The sequence below is a fragment of the Calidris pugnax genome, unplaced genomic scaffold, assembly GCF_001431845.1.
Source record: "Calidris pugnax isolate Ruff unplaced genomic scaffold, ASM143184v1 scaffold24, whole genome shotgun sequence".
Classification (NCBI taxonomy): Eukaryota; Metazoa; Chordata; class Aves; order Charadriiformes; family Scolopacidae; genus Calidris; species Calidris pugnax.
The window spans coordinates 15,600,716-15,626,399 of NW_015090922.1; the positions used below are offsets into that span (position 1 = coordinate 15,600,716).

General features: G+C 37.0%; 1 protein-coding gene across 1 annotated transcript in view; it reads left to right on the top strand.

The window, feature by feature from the left end:
- The window catches only part of BTBD9 (BTB (POZ) domain containing 9), a 117,392-nt gene that overhangs the window by 83,021 nt on the left and 8,687 nt on the right, over positions 1 to 25,684 (top strand). Inside the window, exons 9-10 of the mRNA XM_014950696.1 lie at positions 904 to 1,093; positions 11,077 to 11,184. Coding sequence (XP_014806182.1) covers positions 904 to 1,093; positions 11,077 to 11,184 — 298 coding nt within the window. The remainder of the gene's footprint in view (positions 1 to 903; positions 1,094 to 11,076; positions 11,185 to 25,684) is intronic.

Here is a 25,684-nt window from a genome sequence, read left to right on the forward strand (position 1 = left end):
CTGATAAAGTCAGAGAGGCTGGCAGAAGTACCAACAGGTATGTGTTAAGAATAGTCTCCTGAGCTGTGAGACTTCAAGCTCTGGTTTTGAAGACTTAAAGTCCTGATTTCTTACAGTCCAGATCACTGCTTTAAACTATGTCCCACTTACTTTTTCTCTTTATCTTTTATTTTCTTCTTTTTTTTTTTTTTTTTTTTCCAAACAATTGGTAAAAAACCTCTTTTTTTTTGGAAATGTCTTTAAAAACATCTCATGTCGGGGGGATGAGAAATACTTCTGCGCCCACTGTTCCATTTGTGTAGCAAACTTAGTGGTCTCTTCTTCCCTTTCGTAGTCTGATACTTTTATTGAAGGATCTTGTAAGTATTAAAAAGCAATTTCATTTTCTAAATTGTGGGGTGCAATTTCTGATAAAGTCAGAGAGGCTGGCAGAAGTACCAACAGGTATGTGTTAAGAATAGTCTCCTGAGCTGTGAGACTTCAAGCTCTGGTTTTGAAGACTTAAAGTCCTGATTTCTTACAGTCCAGATCACTGCTTTAAACTATGTCCCACTTACTTTTTCTCTTTATCTTTTATTTTCTTTTTTTTTTTTTTTTTTTTTTGGGTGGGGGTAGAGAGGGGGAGAGGAGAGAGGTTTCATCATGAAAACAGGAAGAAATTGTTTGAAAATTTCAAAAGTTTTGCTGGACAAGATTTTTTTTTTCCCAGTTGTATTAAGAGTGCTTTTGGATAAACATTATTCACTTGATTCTGCTTTGTAGTTCATGTTAAATGAGAGTTAATTTCCTTGTTTATCATACTTTCATCCTTTTTTTTTTTCCAAATTTTTCCCAATTCTTTGCCAGAAGTAAAGACCATTGGTATCTGACTGTGTCTTTCATCTTTGTGTTTTTAATTCACAGTTCCCACTGAAAACATTGCAACAATTGCAGATTGTGCCAGTGTGATTGAAGGTGTAAGTCGCAGTCGCAATGCCTTGTTGAATGGAGACACAAAAAACTACGACTGGGATTCTGGGTACACGTGCCATCAGCTCGGGAGCGGAGCTATTGTAGTACAGCTAGCACAGCCCTACATGATTGGATCCATTCGGTAAGATGGTTTCTTCTGTAATTTAAGAGCAACAGCGGAACTTTTGGTGAGCACAGTTATTTTCTTTAGAATATATGATATTTGGAAACAGTGGTAATTAAGGGGCTGGTTTAGTAGTTGTCATTTGGCTTCTTCAGTGTAATGGGCATGTTAAAAATTAAATGTGTAAATTATATGTCGAGATAACAGCAGTGCGATTCTAGAAGAATATTACATTTCAGAGGCATAATAGTAATAATAGTCAAATTGTAAGATTAATGGTATATACTTACATTAAAGTAGAAATTTAACTGCAGCCTCACATATGGTTGAAGTGGGTACATTTCCTCATATGCACGTCATTGTGGAAACAGAAATATTTGTGAAGAAAGGCATCTGGCATCCAGATCTGGATTTAAGTTCATTGGGCTATTTCTACAGTGAATCTCTGTATACATACGAAAAGCAAACTTTTGTCTAATGTAGAAACTTTGGAAATAGATTGGAGAGTGGGATTGTTCACAGGTAAAGACCAAAATATTCTTGCCAGCTTCAGATTGACTGTAGATCTCTTTTTTTGTTTGTTTGTTTCTTTTATGAAATTGGACATACAAAACCTTGTCTTAATGACTTCCCATTCTTTGTAAATTTAGAGTCTGTTGTCAGGGACTTAACTTGTATTCTCTGTGACAATGAATAAAAAAAAAAAAAAAGATAGATTTCTGAAGTTAGAGCACCAGTGAGCAAAGACTTGAAACCCAGGTTAGGTAGTAGGAACTTGCTCGTGCCATCTGCCGGTTAGAGTTGCCTCGTCAAACTGACTGACGAGCAAGTGAGACTCAAAAGCTCTTTTGTAACTGCCAATTTCTGTTGTGTGTTTTGGTTTGTGGCATTGTTATGATGGTTATAACTCTTTGAAGATGAAGTTTAAAATCAGACATCCAGGCACATATCTAACCTAATAAGAGTACTGTTTTGTCTGTATACAAGCTATAGATGCTATGCATAATGCAAGTCCAGCTGTGTTCTCACTGTGCGAAACAACTTGAGTAAGGATAGTTGGCGGCTTTCCACACTCCATGTTTTATGCTTCTGAGTTTGGTGTTTTTAATGTTCAGTTAAGTATTGCATCTCAAGTAGAAAATCAGGAAGACACAGTACTTGGATTTCTTAAAAGAGGTAATTGAAAATGTAATTACATCATTTTCATGCCACTTTAAACTTAAATTTAAGTAGCAGCAGAAGCTTTGGCCGTGTAAAGAAGAGAAGAACATATTAACTAAAAGCATAGTTCCTCAGTTTATAGCTTTGTCTTCCTATCTTACTGTCCTCTGCTATGTTTCAATTGGAGAATCACACCAATTTTCAAGTTGGTGCAAAGCATTGACTTTCCTATATCAAATACTATGCTAGAGTTTATTTTTGAGCAGATTAATTTTAATAAGTCTTTTTTTTTTTTTTTTTTTTTTTATTAAATAGTGCTAGGTGAACTAGACCGTTTGGTTGCCAAGAAATGATAGTTGTATAATCAGCAAGTGTGTAGAGCAGATTAAAAAAAAAACAAAACAAACCACCCAAATATTACATAATTTAAAACTAATAAGCACTTAATGATTTATGTGGTATTGCATTGTACAGATTATAGGGTCAGAATCTCAACTTTCATTGTCAGCTTTCCTGCATGTATAGTACAAACAAGATGAACAGCTTGCCTTAAAAGAAAACAATAATAAACATCATCTTCTAGGGTATCTTCTGACAGAGGAGACTACCTGCATTGCCTAGAGACAAAAATGCTAGCACTATGTCATCGTTCCTTTTCGTGTTCTGTCTAGAAGAACAAGTGTTTTGAGTTGCAGCCGTGTCTGTTGCAGATAATAACCAGCCAAGGAAAAGATGCCCCTTTGAGTGGGGAACTGAGGTTTCACTATGTAGCAGCTGCAGCTTTGGCAAGCAATAGTCTAGAACGTGTCCTGTACTGTGCAATGCTAAAAATGGGGACAATGGTCTCTTTATTTAGCACCAGGAAATCTGAGTGGTACAGAAATCAAATTACATATAAACATAGATTATAGCAAAAACTCTTAGTATTTCATCTTAATGAAAGCAAGAGACTTTTTTGAACAGAAAGTCTTCCACAACTGATTGAACTATATTAATTGCCTGATTTCCTGCGGTTTGCTTGCTTGAAAACTCCCTTGATCTCACCCTCCCACATAACAGAAAAAAGATTTCCAGGAGTATTTTCTTTAGTCTGGTTGTACACCATGACTGCAGAACGACATTGCTCTAACCCCAGAAACTGAGTCATTAGACCTGTGGGTTTGGATTCTAAATTAATAATTAGGAATTAAAGTACATATCTTTTAAGTTCAGAGACATGAATATGCCATTGAATATATTTGTATCAGAGAGAGTAAATACAAGAGCCTTTGAAAAAAGGGCAGTAGCTGCTTTTAGTCTATAGAAATCAGAATATTGCTGGAGAGAGCCTCCAAGTTGGAATGTGTTACCATGGCAACTAAATTCTGAGTATGAAAAAAGCAGAACTTCTCTTGATACTCAAATATGCATTAGAAATGCATAGAAAGCTTTATGTTTCAGGAGTCTTATCTTGCCTGCATGCTTTCTGCAAAAATCATTCCATTGTCTTAGAGTTCTTAGAACCATTCAGGTTGGAAGGGACATCTAGCCCAGCCTGTTCCTTAAAGGAGGGTCAGCTATGAAGAAAGGCCATCCTACTTAAGGCTTTATTCAGTCAGGCTTTGAGAACCTCCAAGGAAGGAAATTCTATCTAGAACATTGTCTTTTCTTTTTTCCATTTTGCATCTTGGTAAAGAGCCTGGCTCAGTCTTTTTGATGTCCTTGGGTATTGAAAAGTGCTGTTTGGTTCCTCCCTGACCCCAAGCCTTCTTAGCCTAAACAACCCAATTTTCTCAGCCTCTTGCACCGTGTGTGTGCTCCAGCCTCCCTCCCATCTTGATGATCCTCTACTGGACTTCCTCAGATCTGTCAATGCTGTATTTGGGTCCAATGTAGGATGCAGTATGCTGAGTGTGATCCAACAAGTGTCGAGTAAAGGGAAGTAATCTGTTTCCCTTGTTCTGCTGGCTCAGTTCATGTTGCCACAGCTCCATGTGCTGCTCGCCCTTGTTACTGAATCACAGAATCACAGAATTGTAGTGGTTGGAAGGGACCTCAGAGATCATCGAGTCCAACCACAAAAAAACAAAAAAAACCCAAAAAAACCAAACAAAAAAAAAAACAACAAACAAACAAAAAAACACAACAACACACAACAACAACAGCTCTCACCACCTAAACACACAACAACAACCTCCAAACCAAAAAAACCATCACCCACCCACACAACACCCCACCACAAACCAGTAATCTTGGGTACTAGAGCATGCCCTGAAGAACCATGTCTACACGTTTCTTAAATACCTCCAGGGATGGTGACTCCACCACCTCCCTGGGCAGCCCATTCCAATGCTGGATAACCCTTTCAGTAAAGAAATGTTTCCTAATATCCAACCTGAACTTCCCCTGGCGCAACTTGAAGCCGTTACCCCTTGTCCTATCATCTGTAACTTGGGAGAAGAGACCGACCCCCGTCTCTCTACAGCCTCCTTTCAGGTACTTGTACGGAGCGGTAAGGTCTCCCCTCAGTCTCCTCTTCCCCAGACTGAACAACCCCAGTTCCCTCAGCCTCTCCTCGTAAGACTTGTGCTCCAGACCCCTCACCAGCTTCGTTGCCCTTCTCTGGACCTGTTCCAGCACCTCAATGTCCCTCTTGTGGTAGGGGGCCCAAAACTGGACACAGTACTCGAGGTGGGGCCTCACCAGTGCCGAGTACAGGGGGACGATCACCTCTCGGGCTCTACTCGCCACACTGTTCCTGATACAGGCCAGGATGCTGTTGGCCTTCTTGGCCACCTGGGCACACTGCTGGCTCATGTTCAGCCGACAGTCGACCAACACCCCCAGGTCCTTTTCTGCCAGGCAGCTCTCCAGCCACTCTTCCCCCAGCCTGTAGCGCTGCTTGGGGTTGTTGTGACCGAAGTGCAGGACCCGGCACTTGGCCTTGTTAAACCTCATCCCGTTGGTCTCGGCCCATCGATACTGAGAAGGCACACAGGTGACTAATGGCATCTTCTGGTCAGTATGACTCCCATGTCCTTTTTAGCACAGCAAGTCAGACTTGTAGCATTTACTACTGCAGTGGATTAGTCTGTATGAGGTACAGTATTTTGCTTTTGGTCTTGTTGAATTTCATGAGATTTTTTTTTCCCCGTGTCCTTAGTCTTCCCAGAGGCTGGCAATCAGTCCTTCTGAATGGCAGCCTACGCTCGAGTGTATCGATTGCACCCCACAGTGTGCTGTCATCCACAAGCTTGATGAGGGCTCAGTCATCTCCTTGTCCAGGTCGTTGATAAAGATATTAAACAGGATAGGTCCCAGAGCAGACTGAAGGAACTCGACTTGCATACAGTCTCTGGGTGGATGACAAGCCGTTAACCACTACCTGTTGAATGAAGCAGTCTGGCCAATTCTTACCCATGTTGTAATCTACCCATCTAAACTGTAACATCCCAACTTAGAAACAAGGGTGCTATCAGAGACCATGTTGAAACCTTGGCAATATCAAATACTTCTTCAGGCATTTGTATATAAATGTGGAACACTTTGAATTCGACATCAAAATTTATTCAGAAATTCTGAGACAGATGTAAGGATAGTCTGTGCTCAATAGTATTTTCTACTAGAAAACATTTTATTTTAAAATAGTTTTAACTAAATATTGCCCTTTAGATTATAGAAATTAAAACGTTTTTTTTAATTACAAGGTTTATTCTTTTATTAAGACTCCTACATGGAGCGACTTACAAGGTACCTGGAATAGTTAACAGAGAAAATATGTTACTTTAGGTGGTTTTTCCACATTGTTGCCTGTCTGGACAGACAATAACCTTGCTATTTTTCCTCTCTGAAAAGCCCTTATCAATGACAGAAAAACTATTATATTTAACTAGGAACAGAAAGGCAGCAATTGATATGTTTACCATAGTAAACATAATTTAACTTTTAAATAGCTAAAACTTTAATATTGAAAAGACTGACATAAAATATTAGCTCTCTGTCTAACTTTCCCTGCATTTATCTGAAATAGAAATATAATGCTATTATGCTACAGTCCTTGGCTGATAACTTCATAGTTAGGTTTTTTCCCTATGAATTTCCAAAAAAGAAAGAAAACCAAAAAAAGAACAGGATTTGTTGTAGTGTATGTGGTGGAGGGAAGCAAAATTCTTTTGTGCCATAGTGAGTTTCATGTTAAAATAAATAGAAATATTTTGCTTCTTTGTAAAAGTAGATTAACCACTTACCCCAGTTTAATCTATTTGAAGACTTTATTCCTAATATGAATAGGTGATAGCCAGCTGTTTTGCTTTTCGTATTCAGAGTAATTCTTAAATTAACAAACAGTATCAATTAGCTTTAATGTGGTTTTTGTTTGCTTATACCACCATCATAAGCATCTCTTATGTTTTCTAATTTTCCATACCACTTCTGCTTATGAAGGTTTTCTTTCTTTGCTGTTCATTTTCTGGGCTTGCCTAACTTGAGAATGAAATCATAACTCAGAATAAATGATCACATAAGCACACAGCAAATACGTAGGAATTTTGTCTCCTTTGTAGGATCCTGAAGAAAGATTGGTTTCTTGCAAGATAACTACTGAAATATATGTAGAAAATGAAAGGTCATTTAGACAACCAGAGGCAAAAATGCAAAGACAATTGTATAAAAATACTCTTTCCATACAGTTTTGGGTTTTCCCCACCTGTCAACAAGTGTCACTACCTCATGTTTTAATTTCTGTCTTTGGGGTTTCTATTAAGTATGCAAGTAGTTTCTCAACACAGGACTGTCAGTTACAACGTACATGGTAACCACTGACTTTGTAGTATTCAGGAAGCGGGTATCATCCTGGCAGATGCACAACTATTATTGTTTGGTGTTCTGTTAACAGATTGAGTAGATGTAGTTATAATGCAGGCTGAACTAAACAGTGACAATCTCTTTTTCAGAAATCTAGGAATAAAAGCAAGCAGAGACAGTACAAAATGCTTGTATAAATGCAGAACAATCAATCATAGGGAAACACATGACATTTAGGGAAGTACTGTTAAAAAAAGTACTGCAGCGTCTTTTGATGTAACACATAGCTGATATCATCAGGTTCCCAAAACTGGAAGGTGAAATTTTATTTATATTTGAGAAGCTTTTATTTTATAAAATGAGGCATTTTCAACATGTGGTGTAAACAACGCTACCCTATTAAATGATTAATTGGCTTAGACTTTAGCTATCCAAAGAAGTGGCATATGAGAAATAAGTTGAAATCTCACAATGTTGCAGGGATTGGGCCGCATAAAATTTCATTTCCCTTTTCCTTCTTAATCCTGAGGGTAAGATTTACAAACAGGAGCTAATTTAGCTTTTTATTCTAATATGGAAAATCCTAGGAGCGTGGGCAATTTTGCTATAAACAGATGCATTGCCAATGAGTATACTTCTGATTTTTTAAGTGGAGTATTCTTCTTCCTGTCATTTAATGTCCTTCTTAGCAAAACACAGCTTCTCTACAAAAGTTTAGCCTGGTAGTTTGCCTGGAATGTGTTTCAAAGATTACTGTACCTGGCATAAAAAGTGGCCTTTGTGCCCAGTGTATACTGTTGAATATTCATATAATGACCTGAAAGTTTTTTACTGCTTATCCAGAAAGGCAGAATAAATTCCAGTAAATTCTGTCATCAGTTTCCCTCCCCAACCTCTCCTGAAACAGCTACTGCAGGAAGGAGAAGAAAGAACTTACTTTTTTTCACAAGTCCCAAAGAAACAAAAATTTACATTTAGCATTCATGCTAAGTCACTTTGGGAAAGACTCTGCTAACTTTAATTCAGTCATTGTTTAGTTTGTAATAATTCCAAGCCATATGCTTTTTAAAACCTATTTAACTTTGGCTAGGTTGCTTTGGGAGACAGCAATTACACACAGTCTTAAAAGGAATACATATGTCCTGTTAGCCTTTTGCTCTAAAGTTGAGCCAGTTGTGTTTTAATCACAGTATTGTTAGTTGAAATTACAGTCACCAGTCTGCTTCTGATATTGAAACTCTTGATCATAGCTTTGAAAACACAGATCAAGGGAACAACACTGAGCCCCCACGATGAAAAGGATCCTATTGAAAAACATAATTAGCAACATTTTAATAACCTTTTAAAAGGAAAAGAAATTTACATATGTTTTTGCTTTTCCCTCTTTTTATTATTTAGAAGACTTGGTTTAAATATAGGTGTTAAATTGATTCAGGATCTGTTGATTATTAGTAGTTACCAAATCCAGGATTTTAATCCATAAACTTCTTTCTGTTTTTTTTTTTTAACCAAAAAAAATGCATTTAATTCAGTTTCTTCAGTATTTTGAGACCTTCAAGACATATAAAAGCAGAATGTGGAGGATCTGATGAAGCAGGGGGAGAGGGTTTGGAGTTGGGTGGTTTTGTTTTGGGGTGTGGGGTTTTTTTAATTCTTTCATCATGCCACAGGCAACTATTTTTATATTTTAATAAGTCAGGTCTGATTTTTTTCTACTTTGCAAATAATCAGTATTAATATGTGCTAAAAAGCTTCTGATAAAAGTTTTATTTTAGCTTCTTAAAGCTATTTTGATAGCTTATTCTTTTTGATAATATTAATGAACTGGTTTCAGTTGAGAGCATCTAGGGAGTTTATTTTAAATCTGCTTGTCCAGACCCAATTCTGCTCGAATGCGGGGTTTCCAAAGCGGGAAATAAAGAGCTAAACCAGATTGTTTTGAAAAGAAAGTAATAGCACTGTTTTTTTAGGGCAAAGATACAGACACATGTGTCCTTAATAACCAAATTCTGAAGACAGTCTGTCTTCTTCTTGGGACAGCATCTCTCTGTAAGAAGAAGGATTCTGCATTCAGCACCTGGCTAGGTCATTTTTGCCCTCTAGCAGTATTGTTTTTTTAAATGTTAAAAGCGAGCAATAATTTTTGCAGTTATATTCCTTCCAGCAGAGGTAATAGCTGAAAGCAAAAAAAAACTTTCTGAACTCGAAGAAAGGAATTTATAATATAAAACTTGGGCACTCTTCTGAAAGATGATTAAAGAGAGACAGCTTGAAGTTCTGTGCTTGGGAAAGTCTGTAGTGTGGCACAGGTTCCTTTTCTTTTTATGTATGTCTCAGCTATTTTCATTGACAATCAATGGATTCTTATATATTGCGCTTTGAAAAATGTGGATCTGTGGAAGTTCTTCCTCGCAGCTGGAGAAAGAACTTGGGTTAGCTGAATTACCTGGCTTTCACAATTCTCTGGACATGTCGCTGTACTGATTCTCATAGAAAAGAATATTTCAGTTGGAGGAGACCTACAACAATCATGTAGGTCATCATTGCAGCTACAGCTGTTTTGGGTAGCTAACTGTGCTTTGGTTATTTGACTGCAGCAGGTTTATTTACTTCTGTAACAAGTAGTCAGATTTAAGCAGTAATCCTAGTAAGCATTAGCTAACTTTGACAAGAAACTGAGGGTCAAGAGACAGCAGCAGTTCGTAACAATATATTGCAGCAGAGTATTTGTTTTCCATCGGTGTACTGAGTAAATGTTCAGAGAATAAGACAAAAACAAGATCAGCAAAACATAATTTTCTGTGACAGAAATAACGTGGATTGTTCACTTAAAATATTGCTGTTCAAAAATCACCTCCAGTCACCTTGAACTCAGTAGAAAAGATTTTTGAAGTTTTGGTTTTGATATTCCATTTCCCATTGAGTTTATATGAAAACAGTAGCATCAGCGGTTAATTTTTCTAAACTGTGTCCTGCTAATCAGTGGAATGACACCTGCCAATGGTTTTATGTAAAATGTAGGCAAATCCGCATCTATTAATTGAAATATGGACAGCATTTAACTGCTTCTAAAGAAGAAATTGCAGGAGTGTCTGCCTCTGTTCTGGTCAGTCCGTTGCCCCTTTAATTTGTGTAAATACCCTCTTGTATTTGTGGATGCCTCATTGGAAAAAAAGGATGCTCCATATTGGTTCACAAACATGCTGGAAACATTTTGTGTGTGTGTGTTTTTGCTAACAAAGGCATTCTGTGCTGGTTATTTTTTTAAGCACACATATCTCAGCCCCATCCAATGAAAGGGAGAGAAGAAGAGCGACAAGGTTCTTGGCTGTGGTTAATATGAATCCTTAAAAATAAAATTAAATTGAGGAATGATGTCGAGATTTCAAATATCTCTTACAACAGGAAGATAATCCTCATATAAAAAGAAGGAGTAGAAAGGATACAACGTTTGCTAGATGTTTTTTGAGAATGAGTGCGGAATTTTTCTCTTATCTCTTTTTAGCAATTTGGTCGGCAATTCAGTGCCTTTTTCCTCATATTATGATGAACTAGAACTAGTAATTCCCTTTTTCCTACTTCCTTTTAAAAAAAATACTTCTGATATATTTACCAAAAAAAAAAAAAATAATACAGCTAAGAAGACAGTACAATCTTTTTAGTTACCAGAATCTTTTTTCTTTCCCATCTTAGACTGACCTTTCCAAACAGAGCTTTGATTCAGGTTTAAAGCAGGCAATGCCACATGCCAAATATATTAGTTCATTTATGGACTTTCAAATAAATTAAAAGTAATTGGACAAGCATCATAGATTAATGTTAGTAAGGTGGTTATTGTAAGTCAGTAAGTCTATTTCTGACCTAGGATAATAAGAGTAGAGACTCTCATGTTTGAGATGACAGAAACGGTAAAGATCTTGGTCAGCGTTAGAGGCACATTCCAAAAGAAACAGTTAAATTTAAAAACGATTAAGAGGAGGAAATGAAGGACTGAAAAACTTAATCAGCTTGGTTTAATGTTTATTTTACTTATTGATCAACAACTTCTTCATACTTAGGTTGCTACTTTGGGACTGCGATGACCGGAGCTACAGTTACTACATTGAGGTTTCAACGAATCAGCAGCAGTGGACTATGGTGGCTGATCGCACAAAAATTTCCTGCAAGTGAGTTTATTTTCTTCCACTTATTTGCACAGTCAGAACTGGAAAACTTTTTTTAAATCCTTTTGTTCAGTACTTACATGGGTAACTTCTTGACTGTGAAAAGAATGGTCATTACATAACCTGTGGATTACTAACTCTAGACCATTGTAAATGCAACTTTAGAAGGTAACAGATTCTAATGTGACTGTCTAGACTTTCAAACCAGAATCAAGTTCTGAAGATCCACATCGGTACTGGATCTTGAAACAATTAGTTTGATTGTTCATTCTCAGAAGCAGCCTGCCTACCATACCCTCGGTTTTGTGATCGCAGGAAGTTAAACCCTGTTTCTCTAGAGTTCATGTGTTTATTGTGACTCTGATGTCAAATCACCCCTCCTTGAGAAACAAGGTCGGAGAGGAAAGAGAGTATGCTTAATCAAATGCATTTTACCCTTATCAAATCACATAAAAGCATTGCATGGTATTTGAAGGGGATGGGGAGAGTGAGAGTGGGACCAAACCATAACAGATCAACCGGATACCTAAGCTTGACTTTGTTCAAAAGTAAGAGTACCTCAACTGTGTGCACTGACCACTGTGCTTTTGAACAGGATGCTTCCATAGAAAAACCATGCTTCTTAAAAATAGAGAAAAAAAGAGAGAAAAAACTATTTTATTTCAATTTGTATACTTTAGTCAGGAGTCATGAATACTCTCCACATGTATATTCTCCATGGGCTTTGTTATTATTGGGTCTGCTGATAAAATGCATTCTTCTAGTATGCAGGAGTAATTCAGTGTCGATAGCCTTCTTAAACCATTTCATAGTTCTAATTCCAAGTAAAGAATGACACAGATACTTATCACAGGACTGAAAATACAGGCTGCAGATTTATATGTTATGTATCCAGCAGCCAGGTATGCTCAGCATTCAGTGAATATTGATAGGACATGATCTCCTGGCTGATCCTTGGGGAAGCTCAGACTTATAAAAATGTCATTTTCCTCCTTTTCCCAAAGTCAGTTTTCCATAAGATATGCTTTCTTTCCTGGGACAAAATTTAACTCATCAACTTGTATGGGGACAGCCCCCATCCAACTTGTATTTGTGCAAACCAAAACAAAATTTATTTTACAAATTCAGGGATGTATCTCAGTTTGTCACATCAGGCAAGAGAGTTATTCAGTCCTTTCTAGCAACACTGCAGATACACATTTTCCTAAAGTTTACATTCCATCTTTTACCAAATAGTGCAATTCGAATGTGTTAGAATGTGGTCTAGATATGTTGATGAAGGAGAACCTGATAGGTCCTTTCACTGTCTGCAAAGGGCAGGGGACTGAGCAGAACCTGTGTTCTGCTTGCAGGTCTGGAGAAAGGAGATTTACTCATTCTCTAAAGCATCTCGGCATACTAGATAGAATTCATCTTTTTATCTGCCTCTAGCTGTAGGAGCACTAAAAGACTGAAACCACAAAAAAGAGAGGCTCAGAATCAGAATCTTTTGCATTTTTTCCTTGTACATGTCGATACTAGTAGCCTATAACAGTCAAAACAAGCACTGGCTTAAGTATGCACAGTGCAGGTGCTGGTTGACTGCCCATTCAAGTATCTACTCACCCTATCAAAACAAGCACTGGCTTAAGTATGCACAGTGCAGGTGCTGGTTGACTGCCCATTCAAGTATCTACTCACCATGTTCAAACCATGCTTTTCTTTTTTTTTTTATAAAGCCTTAACCTCGGACAAGTGTAGGTGCATCCCTGAAATAAAGACAGCTGCCTTCTCATTATGTACTTCAAGATCTTGATTCAAAACTTAGGTGCTCTGGAAATTCTCCAAGCTGTGGCTGCAGGAGCTATTTTCACGTGGATAGATAAATGTATTTTGCCTCACTTCTTGCTCTGACAGACGTGCATCCAGCTAGCAAAATCCCAGTCTTTAATCTTGAAATCTACAGACTTACAGTGTCCAAACACTGTCTGCAACTATTTTACTGAGAAATAATGGAAAGTGTTACTGTGACCTAAAAAGGCTGTTGAATGTAGAATGGAATAGACATCACCATTCAGTGACGCGTGCACTCAGTGAAGGCCCTCATTTAAAATTGTTGGGCAAGATTTCAATATGGTGATGGTGAAGTCTTAATGAAGAAAAGAAAATTTAACCAATCACTGGTAGGAATATGTGAAGAACTGACTTTTTTTGATCTAGTTTCTGTAAGTTTAAAAAAAAAAAAGCATCTCAAAACAAATTGAAAACAAACACGCTTCACTTTATGTAATTTTGACAACAAACAGGAGATGAATAGTTGGATTTTAACCAAAATTAGCAGATGATGTATTAAAGCAGAGGTGATACAGTTTGTCTGGTTTACTGTCATAGTGTAACAGTAAAGATACTCCTGCAGGATGCAAGAGATTTTTTAATTCTGCACACCCCCCTATCACTGTTCTTCCCCTTAGCAGGAATGCATTGGTATTTTATACAAACAGCACAGCTCCAACAGAGAGAAGTCTGTGTCTAAATGCACTTTAGTCGAGTGATTCAGGCACTCCCCAAGGAAAAGCAAGAATCAAACCCGTGCACTGTGCCTGGGTTTGACTCATCATCAGGTTCAGGCGGACAGTTAAAGATTACCACATTTACCTATTTGCCTTTACCAGACTTCAGCGTAATGGGGTGGAAGCAACAGTAGCCTCGTTTCTTTATTCTCCACATGTTTATGAATGCCTGTACCCCTCTCTGGCCTGGAAGAAATTAAACAAATCTTTTGCTAATGCGGTCAAATTTTGCAACTATTTTTTGTCTCAGCCAAATCCAACTTTTTTTGATGAATACTTGGACGTCCCCAAAAAGAACTAATAATCCTGTATTGGTATAAAAGCTGTTATCACTTAGGCTGTCTAAGAAAATGAAAAGTAGATATGTCCTTGCATGGGACTATGGTTGCCTGGTACTTTGAATACAAGTACCTCTCAGAGTAACAGTCAACTAAAAATCATTATATGTGTATTTGTGTGAGGCTGAAATATGAATTCTGCCCAGAAACTATACTCCAAATTATGTTTGTCTTGGAAATTCTGGAGATATGAGTGCAGTCTAGGTGATGATTTTACTCTTTCTGGCTTTAGTTCTGTGTCTAATACTGCAGTAGACTCCAGAAAAATAACTCACTTGTTGTTCTGTGTACGATATGCTGCCTTAGCAAATGAAAGTGGATGGAGTTAAAAGTTGGGAAAATTTCACAGGGGCTCAAATTTCAAGAGACAGAATACTTGCAATGAGAAAATTTACTTCGCTAGAATTCTCTCTATTCACTTTCCTGCCTTGAAGACATGTGGATGAGTTGTTTCCTTTGCTGTTCGCTGCCTGCTTTCTGTCTGCACAGTCTTTCTGTGGAGTTACAATCCTCTGTGAAAGTCATTAGCGTGCTGTCTTGCAAGTGTCCTGTGAGGTCTCCAAATCATTTTGCTGAGTCTCTGTCACGAGGGGTAGGATGAACCATAAAGGTAGCATAGACCTCAGTGACACCTTTGATGACCAGTAAGTGGCAAACAAAATGATGAGAAAGAAAATTAAATTATGTTTAAGTAGCATATATTGGTTTTGGCAGCCTACTGAAGCATGAACTTCCCCTTTAAACTATCAGTATGCTGTTTTGAGTTGCTTTAATGGTATTTTTAATGTAGTATTTTGTGTAAATTAATAATTCAATACTCAAAGCCAGGAACTGACAGGCTACTGCTAACCGCCTCTTCTCCTAGTTTTAAAAGGCTGAAGACACAAACTGGATGTCTGTTATCTTCACAGGAGAAGCTTGCATAGTTTCCCTAAGTGGAAGGCAATTAATGCATACTGGTTGTGTAATTGTCAATTTTCTATTGCTCTGTGGAGGCTATTTTTTTTTTCTTTTCCACAATAAGCTGTTTTTCTCTACCCAGTATGACAGTAATGAAAAACAGTCATGTCCTGTTCTATTTTTTAAAACATTTATGATAAATGGGCTTAAGCGTGTTAGTGTTGAACCTGCACTTGTTAGAAGAATTTGCTGACAAAGAGTCTGAAAGTCAAATGAAGAACAGAAAATACCAAAGGTCAGTAGGAGTCAGACCTCAGAGTTAATGATGCTTTTGATAAAATAAACCCTGTAAAAACAGGTATGAAACAGGCTATCGTGACAATTATCATTCTTTAAAGTTCTCTTGTGTAGTTATTGTGAAATGATCTAATCCATTGGCAGCAGACATACTATGTTCCATTCCCCTGTAGGAAAAAAGGATCTAATATTCTGATTGATAGAATTTGAGAGACAATAAATATTGTTTACTGATGGGCATGAAGGTAATTGGTATCAACTGTCTATGTGGCTGGTTTGGGACAGTTTTATGATTTTCTTGTGGGGGGCATGACTTCACTTTCAGAATTTTTATAATGTATTACATGATATTTTTTTCTTCTTTTTTTGCTTCTCCTTCTGGACTCTTTTTTGTTATTCAGAGTATACTGCTATGCTAAATGTTTAAAAACTTCCTAATTTAATTTCACATTTCCATTGCTTATTAACTTTTTATTATATAATAGCTATTAACTTTGACGGTTATTGCTCTTCTCCAGTGTTTCCTATCTCTATCCTGTGATGTACTATGTGCATTTCCAGTTTTCAGGCACTGCTATATTTCCTTTGATGATAAATCACAGGTAAAGAACACCTAGAGAGATCTTGATCATGCACTTAACAGTTCTAAAACACTTTTTAAATGTACAGAAGAGTGTTTTTCATGTTGTCTAAGGACTTCAAGTGAGAAAATGCTTCTGCTTTACACGATCTTAGTGGCAAACAAAATTTTGGATTTTTTTTTTCTGGGTATACTTTTGTGAAACCAGGCTAATCTCTGTCATGATGTGATTTTTTTCTTTTGCTATTGAGATAATACTGGAAGTGTGTGAATACCTTTCCTTGTAAGTGCACACGGCACGTTACGTGCTATATGTGTAGTTCCTTTTACTTAGCCACAAACATAGCAGCTTTTTTCTCCTGTCTTCATCTAGTTCCTCCACTCTGTGATCCCATTTCTAGAATTCCCTTGCATCCATTTTCATCCATTGTTATTATCCTTAACCACTTCCACAGGACTGTTTTCTTTCATAAGAAACCATCTTGAACATTTCTCAGCCCTCTTTTTTTTCCAGCTGCCCGTATGCTCCGCATAGCTTTTTCTGTTGCTTCCCATCAGTATTGCAAGCATCTCCTGTCTGATCATACTTAGAATGAGAAAATAATATTTCTCCTAATTTTTGTATAATCCTTAATTCTGTCTCATGTCTGAGCTCCCAAGTGGCAGACTGGAACTGCTCCTTGTATCTGTTGTGTCAAACAGGGTATTTTGACCACACTTCATCCTATTTTACATGAAGTTAGTTTCACAGCAAAACTGTTCTTGTCCCTCTTCTGTCAAACAGAGTATATTGTTACCACGATTCATCCTGTTTTACATGAAGCAAATTTCACAGCAACTCTGTGAAATCCAAATGCCTCCTCCAGAGTTGCCAAACTCAGCGTAGCCACATCCATACCATGCAAAGATGAAATGTATTTAGGCGAGATGTCTGGGAAATTGCTACATTGTTAAGCTCAATTTCAAGTCTCACTTCACAAAAATAAACTGAGGGTTCTCATTAATCTGTTCATTATGCCGCTAGTAATGCCTACTGGAGCAAGTCAGACAGATATAAAGGGTCATTTTGTGTAATTATTGAGCTTAAAAGCCCTGAACGATAGAGGCATTGAAGTACGTATTTTGCCTTGTGTTTATATGCTCGCATTTTGAAAGATTCTAATAAAGCCAAAGAAGAAAGGCCCAACTTCACAGACGTGCCTTATTAAGCACGAAGAATTAAGATTTCACAGAGAGAAACCAGAGTTGTATTCCATTTCAGAGTGTTAGGAGCCTCTCAGAAGTGTGAAAACTCTGCATCTAACATTTCATTTGCTAGCTTTTATTTTAGCTGAGTCTAGTTAGATTGAAAAAAGATCTAGCTCCTTTTAAGTTACGTGCCTTAGCATTCAGGTTCACAAGAAGGTTTTCAGATTGTTAATTTGTCTTTCCTTTTTTTCCACTTCTACCCTTCAATTCCCTTTCAGCCACAAATATGTGTGGATCTTTTGAATGAGCCTTGAACAGAGCAGCAAGGAGTTGCAAACTGCAGTGTCTCAGTCTCCCTTGAACGATTTGCCATACAATTATTGCAGCTCTGCGTGTGCCATATGCGTTGAAGTTTTGCTTTGCTCTGCTTTGCCTTGTGGCTGGCGTGTTCTCAGCTCCTCTTCATGTATGGTGCTGTGAGGAGAGTGAAGAAAACATCCCAGTAACTCTGACATCAATTTGGACGTTAGCTCACTTCTGCCTTGGAGAAAATAAGCAATACCAAATAATACCCATAGTATCACTATGTGTTTCTTGCAGGTATTGGATTTTTCTCCCGTGCCATCAAAGACTTGAACGTCTCTTTGGAGGCCTGCAAAAAGTTGTCAAGCTAGCAATATAAATAGATGTTTGTTTTATTATTTGTAATAAATCATCTAGAAAAAATCCATTTTGGTGGTGGTGGATTTGGGGGGCAGGGAGGAAATTTGAAACAATAAGTATCCCAAAATGCATCGTTATTATACACAAATAGCTTTATAAAAGAAAAACTCTGTGAAGGGTCAGGCTGTGCTGATGAAACTGAATTACATTTGTTCTTTTCTGGGTTGGAGGAAATATGCAGAGAGAGGACTTTAAACTCCTAGCCATCAAAATGAAATCCTAGTAAGTTCTCTAAACCCACAGTGTTCTGTAGGATTGGGTAACTTGGTCCCTATGTTTATGAATCTCTTTTCACTTTCACTGGTTTTTTGGTTGTTGGTTTTTTGGGTGATTGTTTTGAAATATTTCAAACAATAACATAAATCCTGAAGAAATTAATATGCCTTACTCTTACAGGAGCAAATAATCGACTTCTGCTATTGTGTTGATCATGCTTTACAATAAGCCCTGCTTTTCTACTGCTCTTGGATAAATAACAGGAGGGTTATATTGACTTCTCATGGTAAAAAATTCAGTTTGAATGCATTTGTGAACACTCTGGTTTAGAATTTTGTTCAAAATACATAGCAGTAATTGAGTATGTGTAAAATATCTGTTGCATAGTCTTTTAAAATTAAAAAAGCAAACATTCATTTCCTTTCATGATTATTTTTTTCATTATTATAATTATTTTATTATTATTATTATTTATTATTACATTGCAGTTTCAATAGAAATTAAACTTCCCAATGGCTTTGCCTTTTTGATTCTTGTCACATGACTTTCTATAGCTTCTGTGATAAAATAGCAGACTTTCAAGTTGTTCTTATTACAACAGATTACATTTTAAGTATAAGCTAATCCTTACATTTACAGATAACTACCGCTTCTGCTAGACAAAGGAGGAGTTTTCAGTAAATGTATTTTCCTTCTGCTTTGAAGAGTGAAAAGACAGTACTGAAGGAGAGACTGCCTTCATGTTTTATCAGCCCCCTCGATATGTTTCTGATATTCAGATCTTTTTTATTTATTCTTTTTCTGATTGTGTTACTTTCTGGGTTGATATTCATAAAGCGTTTTTGGTTTCAACATGTAGAGATTCACTTTCCATATTGTGGAAGTGGATGGGATTCTGTCTGGTTTCTGGCTGCTGCATTCATTCTTGCATATTCTGCACCAGCCATTCTTTCATGTCTACATTCATCTTTGCATCTGCTTATCCCAACTGAATGTGAGCGAGGGCAGCTGCTGTCAGAATCACTGGTATTGTGCTACCTTGTAAGTCTTTTAAATCACCATGATGATGTGCCACGGTGCTTTCATCAGAAGCTGTTGCTGTCATTCATCTATCTGAGATGTGGCCTTCCTGTAGATTTCTTGCCTGCAGTTTTGGTGCCTGTGACTTTAAAAAATGTATTTATCCAACATACAGTTGCAGTTTTGGTCAAATTGGCCAATGACAAGCGATAGATGCTGTAAATGTAAAGATGTAAATCTGTCATTCTGAGACATCGACCATTTCGTAGGCTTATGTGGCGTATTTCACACACACTTTCAGTAGATTCAGATACACTGCAATGTCCACTGATTTTCTCAGTCCATTTTCTTTTTTTCCATATGCCAGAGACACAGTATTGCTTAGTGGGCAAAATATTTGTTGAGGGGTGGGAGGGAAGAACACAACAGAATCCAAGGTAATATTACTTATACTAATATTGTAGATAGATAGATAGATTTATACAAACACTGAAATTTAACACTGAATTGTGTTACCCTGATCCCAGGGACCAGATTATAGAAGTATTCAGACTTCTTGGTCCTGAGAACACGTTCCCTGTGTTCCATTTTAAAACATCTTTATCCTTATCTTCACTTGATGGTCTTATGCATTTACTTGAACATAGTGCCATGCCTGTTTTCAACACGTGCCACCAAAACAGCTAAAAATATTTCACCAGGGTTAAGGAATTTTGTTTTGTAGAACCAATATTAAATTGATAAACATGGTGTGTATGGTGTAGGTAGGGGACACTCCTGGATACTGAAGCTCCAAGACCTGATCAACATAATATTATTCCTCAGATTAATCATAAAACTTTGTCCTCTTCTCTTTGCACCGTTTCTTCTCGACCTAATCTGTCATTTCTGCCAGGCTAAAAAAGAAATCAGATTATATAAAAACTGTGTTTTTAAGTGAAAGGTGAAACCTTTATGCCTTTTGAAAAGTTTAAGGTTGCTGCAAAAGATGATAAGTAATTATAAGGAAATGCTTGCTGAGATTGAAGAATGTAAGATTTTGAGACACTGAGATGGATACCTGAGCAGCCCATTTCTGCAGCAACATACTGGATCTGTGTTCCTTATAGTGTAGAGGTATAAGAAATGCACATATTCCTTGAGAGTTATGGCACGACTACATTGCTTTATTTTGCTTGACAGTATTGTGGTCACTTTTTAATAGTTAAGAAGATCAGTAAAATGGCGAGTTACACATTGCATATTTTGTCAGTACATAACCCTGCTTTGGAGATGCAGGCTAAATGTGAAGATGATGTGAAATGCTGACTGTGACTTTTAAACCTTATAGATAATGCCTTGCCAGAATTAAATTTTACTTTAGGAATAAGCATTAATTTTGTCTTATAAAATAAATTGTAATCAGAATATTGGCTGTTATTCTGTTTTAAAACAAACACCATTGTTTTCAGTGGTCAGCCTCACTTAAATATACAACCTGTTTGACCTTCTGTTATTTGCCATGGAGAAGCTCTTTGATAGTGTAAGAAAACTTGCTCTTAGTAAGTTTATTCCTCTTTTAACTTTATTCCGTTGTTCAGCATACTACAGTGTATCCTGCCCCTCTCAGATATTTGCAAATTCTGCTGTCCTCTTTCTGTGATTGATTGCTCACAAAGGCTAAGATTACTTAAATATTCCACCCCACTGTAAAGATCTGGGTCCCAGTTTGACTTAAAACATTAAGCAATTCTGGAAAAGCCTGTCATCTTAAGAGGTCTTTGCTAACCGTTGCCAAGTCTGCTCAATGTAACAGAAATCCTAATTTTACTCCCAGGAGGAGAATGCTACTCCTTTCTTGCATCCTGTTAACCAAAGTTAGGTGGGTTTTTTTCCAGTCAGCACAGGAACAAATTTGAAGCTTCTGGATAGGGACTCAACAATGCATATTAACTACTTTATATTATGGAAGAATCCTATGAGAGTGCATTGGATTGCCTTCATAGAATGGTAATATTCTTTCTTTTGTAAATGTCTGTGCATGCAGGCAGGCACCTACACACGTGCACACTCTCAGCACTTTTATAAATAAATACTAGCACAAACAGGTTATCCAAATTGTAGATGTCTCCAGTGAAACTGGCCCAATTATCTGCCTGAGATGAGAAAGAAATGTCTAATACTTGAACTGTTGTTTTGTGGTTATGTTTGTTTACTTTGAAATTCATTGTTGCATAAGATCATCTAATAACCCAATAGAATAGGAAATGGCCAGATGTTCATTAAGTGGATGGTAAGTTACTATTTTGTCTGTAGCCCTTTCTTAGAGGCAAAGCCATGAAATAGAGCAACTGTTGACGTCTTCTGTAGTCAGGAGGCCACTCAGATGTTAATGCATCATATCTGGAGATTCACTCTAATTAGATTGCTGATATTCAGGATATGATTTCATTAAAACTCTGAAAAGTACACATTTTCTTATGGTGGCCAAAACAGGTATGGTCTTAGAGTTACAAATATCCTGCATTGATATATATATATGCAGTATTAAGCCATTGATTTATTCAAAGTAATGTTTTTACCAGGACAGATTATATCCATGAATCACAAAATGGAAGAATTGTTATATCTTTAGGTTCATCCTTTGGGGATTTCTTCACTACTTGGTATGTTGTGCATTTTTTGAGGATAATGCTCCATCACTTTGTTTCCTATACTTGAAGGGATGGTGCTTCCCTTCTGCTCTTTGCTTTTCTATCACACTGAGTTACCACAGTAAGAAATTTTTTTCTCGGTACTGAAGATCATATTACCTGATGTCATTCCATTATTTTCTGGTATCCCTGTAAACTTGTAAAAAGTTTTCTTTCTTATGGGTTTCATACACTTCATATTTCTAAAGTCATCCTGCCTTTTTCCTGTTATCTCGGATGATACTTCAACCAGTTTTGCCAGACTGTTTTGTGCTCTTTCATCATCAGTCAAGTTTTCCCTGTTTTTAAAATTATATTTATGAATTTTACCCAGCTCTCTCCACTTTGTCTATATAATTTTTAAGGTACAGAGTTCTGAATTAAATCCTAAAATTTAGTTTAGCGGAAACTAGTGGGAGGGGTCTATGTTTTCTCTGTTCTATAATGTGGTAACAGAAGCAGAAGTTGTACTTGTCACTTTTTTCTGTCTTAGTTTACTTTACTCTCGTGTCTGCATTCATGGATGCGGGCTCAGATTTTTTTTCTAGACAAGTTTCAGTCTCAGGTCACAAGGCTTTGTTTTCTGACCTTGAGGTTAATATGTAATTCACTGTGGTAGTAGAAAGGGTTACAGTTTTTCTCCCTTCCATTAGCAAAGCTCAGTATGTTTGTATTGCTGTTATGAAGCGGCACATGCTGATTTACTCTTTTTACTGTTTCATTCTTCTTAGAGGCTGTGGTTCAATTTACTGCATTCCTTGGAGGTTTGACATGTCAATTAGATGTTATCGACAGTAATAGAAGGGTGGTTGCTGTAAATGTGAAGTTTTTACAAGCAGGCCATGGAATCACACCCAAGGGAATCTCAGAGAGAAGTGCGATAAATAGTCTACATGCTACAGAGAACTGATTAATAGGGAGCATGTTCCTGTCACATAGCTCTAACAATATTGTTTATATATTTGCTGTTAATCAACTATTCCACTTGTATTAGTAGTTATATAACAAAAATAGCTTACAATCTGGTGTAGGATTATGGGCAGAAGAAGTCTTCGAAGTTAAAAGAAGCCCCTACTTGTATCACTGGGTACGTTACTGTGTTGAGTGGCTTTTCTATCTTTGCTATCTACATGAACATCAGGAGCAGTAACTATTGGTAATGAGTAAGCACCACAAAACCAATGCAGCCTCTAGGGTTGTTCACGCTTGTCTTCTGCTTATATGTTCTGGTGTGCACAAAAGTATGTAAGATGAAATCATAGGTCAGTTTACCCAAGTTCACAGCCTCCATCTGCCACCACTGCCATCCCCCAAGGATGTATGTGTAGATACTACATGACACAGCACCAAAATTTGGCTCATGGCGTTCTGCCAGACAGTTGCCAGCAAATTGCTAATAATTTCATTTTGTGTAAGATTTTTAAATATAAACATTATTTCTGAAAGTACAAAAAGACAACTTGTTGAAATTGAAAAAATGTGTGAGCAAGGTAAATTATATGAGTACACAGCTTATGCAGTATGAAAATGCTACTGAATGCCTACATTGGCATGTGGATATATCTGAAAATTGGTTACTACACTTACAAAAATAATTACTACATTCAGTTTTACCAGTGCTGAATTTTACTATATTTTACCATTTTCTTTATGTAAGACTTTTTTCTAAAATGGCAAAGATGTCAGCACTGAAGCTGTGAAAGCAGGGGTTACTATAAGAAGTCTTTTACATTAGAGGCTTTGTCAAGATGTCAGAAAGTCGTTATAGACTTCATGAGGTCTATTTTATGTCAGATTTTTTTATTCTAATAGGTCTGCTTTATCAAGCCCAGACTTGGGTTCTACAGTAAATCATAGACCATAAAACATTTATAGTAGTCCAGTAAAGCATTCTTACTTGTTTGCATTGATGGGAGGGAACCAATCATAGGGCAGAAATAACTACAAGTTTTGTTTAAATGCTTTCAAAATCATGTGTTCCTTATGGGAAGACTTAGAATAAAAACTTCTAAGGTGAGTTTCCCAAAAGGTGGGAATGTGTATTTTTACTTGTCAATATATAAAGCCATTATGTAAAAAATACTGTGACAGGTGATTTTTAGTATTTATTCTAGACTCTCATTATATTTCTCTTAACTATTTTTATTACCTCTGCCATTAGTACTTAAGTCCTTTAGAGTTTTTTTTCCTTATTAGGCTGGATAAAGTGTATTTCCTATCTCATCAATGGACTATAGCATAAATATAATTACATATATAATATAAAATATAATATATATAATATTAGGTGAGATTTGCCTCTGTCTCTGAAAGTTGCAGAGAGAAAGCAGATGGAAATGCAGTTCTAGGTCTCATTTTTTAATTGAGGTAGACCAGGGGTAGAACTGCACTTAATTTGACTTTAATTTAAAAGCGAAAATATAGGTGACCTTTTGATTCCTCATAATATTTTCTTTCTCATGCTTTGTCGTCCCCCTCAGTGGCTTGGCAGGCTGAATGGAGAAGGGGTGGCTGAGCCAACCATCCCGTTCGACTTCTGTGCTTTATGCGTCTGACACACTGAATCAGGATGTTAAATTACTGCTTTAACAAGAGAGAATTACTTCACTTTATTGTTTACTACTTCTATGGTGGAAAACATGTTTTTTATAAGCAATTTATAAGGTTGCTGTACACCTTTTTGGTAATTTTATAAAGAAAAATGTCTTTATGACAATAACTGTTACAGCATTTTTAGTCCATGCTTCTGTTTTTATTTTATAGCTACTCCATAGTAGAGGTTAGTGTGGTGTTCATTAATAAGGCAAGGGGTGTGACACATACCATGCAGAACATACTACGGGACTTCTCGAGTCTCAGTTGGCTTGCTTATTATGTGCACACGCAAATTTTTATTTGGCAGCACCACATGCTAGTTACTTGCTGTCTTGTTTACATCAGTGCAGTCACCAGAGTGATGTATGGAAAGACAACTTAACTCTCCTTTCCTCTCACCTGCTTTTACAAATCTCTCCTCGCTATTGTAATTAATGCAATATTTCATTAAAAAAATACGTAGTCACAATTGAAAAAGTCCACATACAAATAAGCTAAGAAGTGTTTTCTCACTTGCTATAGAACAAGGCGTATGTGGACAAGCATTAGAAAGAAAAATGGAGGTTACTTGCTTGTAATTGATATTTTTAAGTGTGTGGTGTTCATTTCCACATTTGCTTCTGACTCTGCTTTGCTTTTCTTCTTAGAGTGAGGCACAGAAAATGGAGGTTGTGTGTCACCTTGGAAGTGAGGAGGCACAATGTGCACACACAAAATATACTTGCTTAGCCTAAAGCAAGTCATGATATGAATATGATAGGGTTATTACAGCCTGATGAATGTTAGTTACATGTAACAGCCTTCTCTTTCGTTTTACATCTTTGGCCTGGACTTGGTTTCAGCAATAATCAGTGCTGCTCTGGTGATCCCACGGCAGGGTAGGTAGTGTTCTGTGGTGCCAGTGCCTCATTAGAAAACCTCAATAAAAGATAAAATGCCACTTCTTTCTTAATTTGTTCTTTCTGGAAAAGAAGGAAATATCAGGGAAGAGTCACTATTTATATCCTATTATGTGTAATAAATCTTTAGAAAGCTAGCAGCTTTTCATAGAAATAACTAGGCAAGGATTCCGAATGCTGAAAAAAGCCATTAAATTCTTTAAGAGGTGAATTGCTATTTTGGAGCTATAGATAGCTTAAGCAATAGCAAGCTATTGTTATAATTTACCTGGATGTCACCATTTCTTGCATTCTATAGCCTAATAAAGATAAAAACAGGAAGAAACATGAAAGTCTAGGGGTTTCTAATGATTTTCTTCTTCCTCTGAATAGAATATGGTGAAGAGATCGTGGGATGCACAAAGCCATTGAGTTTTCAGTGACAGCTGTTGCTGTTGGAGAGATGAAAGCACTTGGCCCAAGAGTCTGTTTATATGTTTGAGCAGAGAAAGTGATTTTCATTGCGAGGAGCTCTAAGTGAGACAGG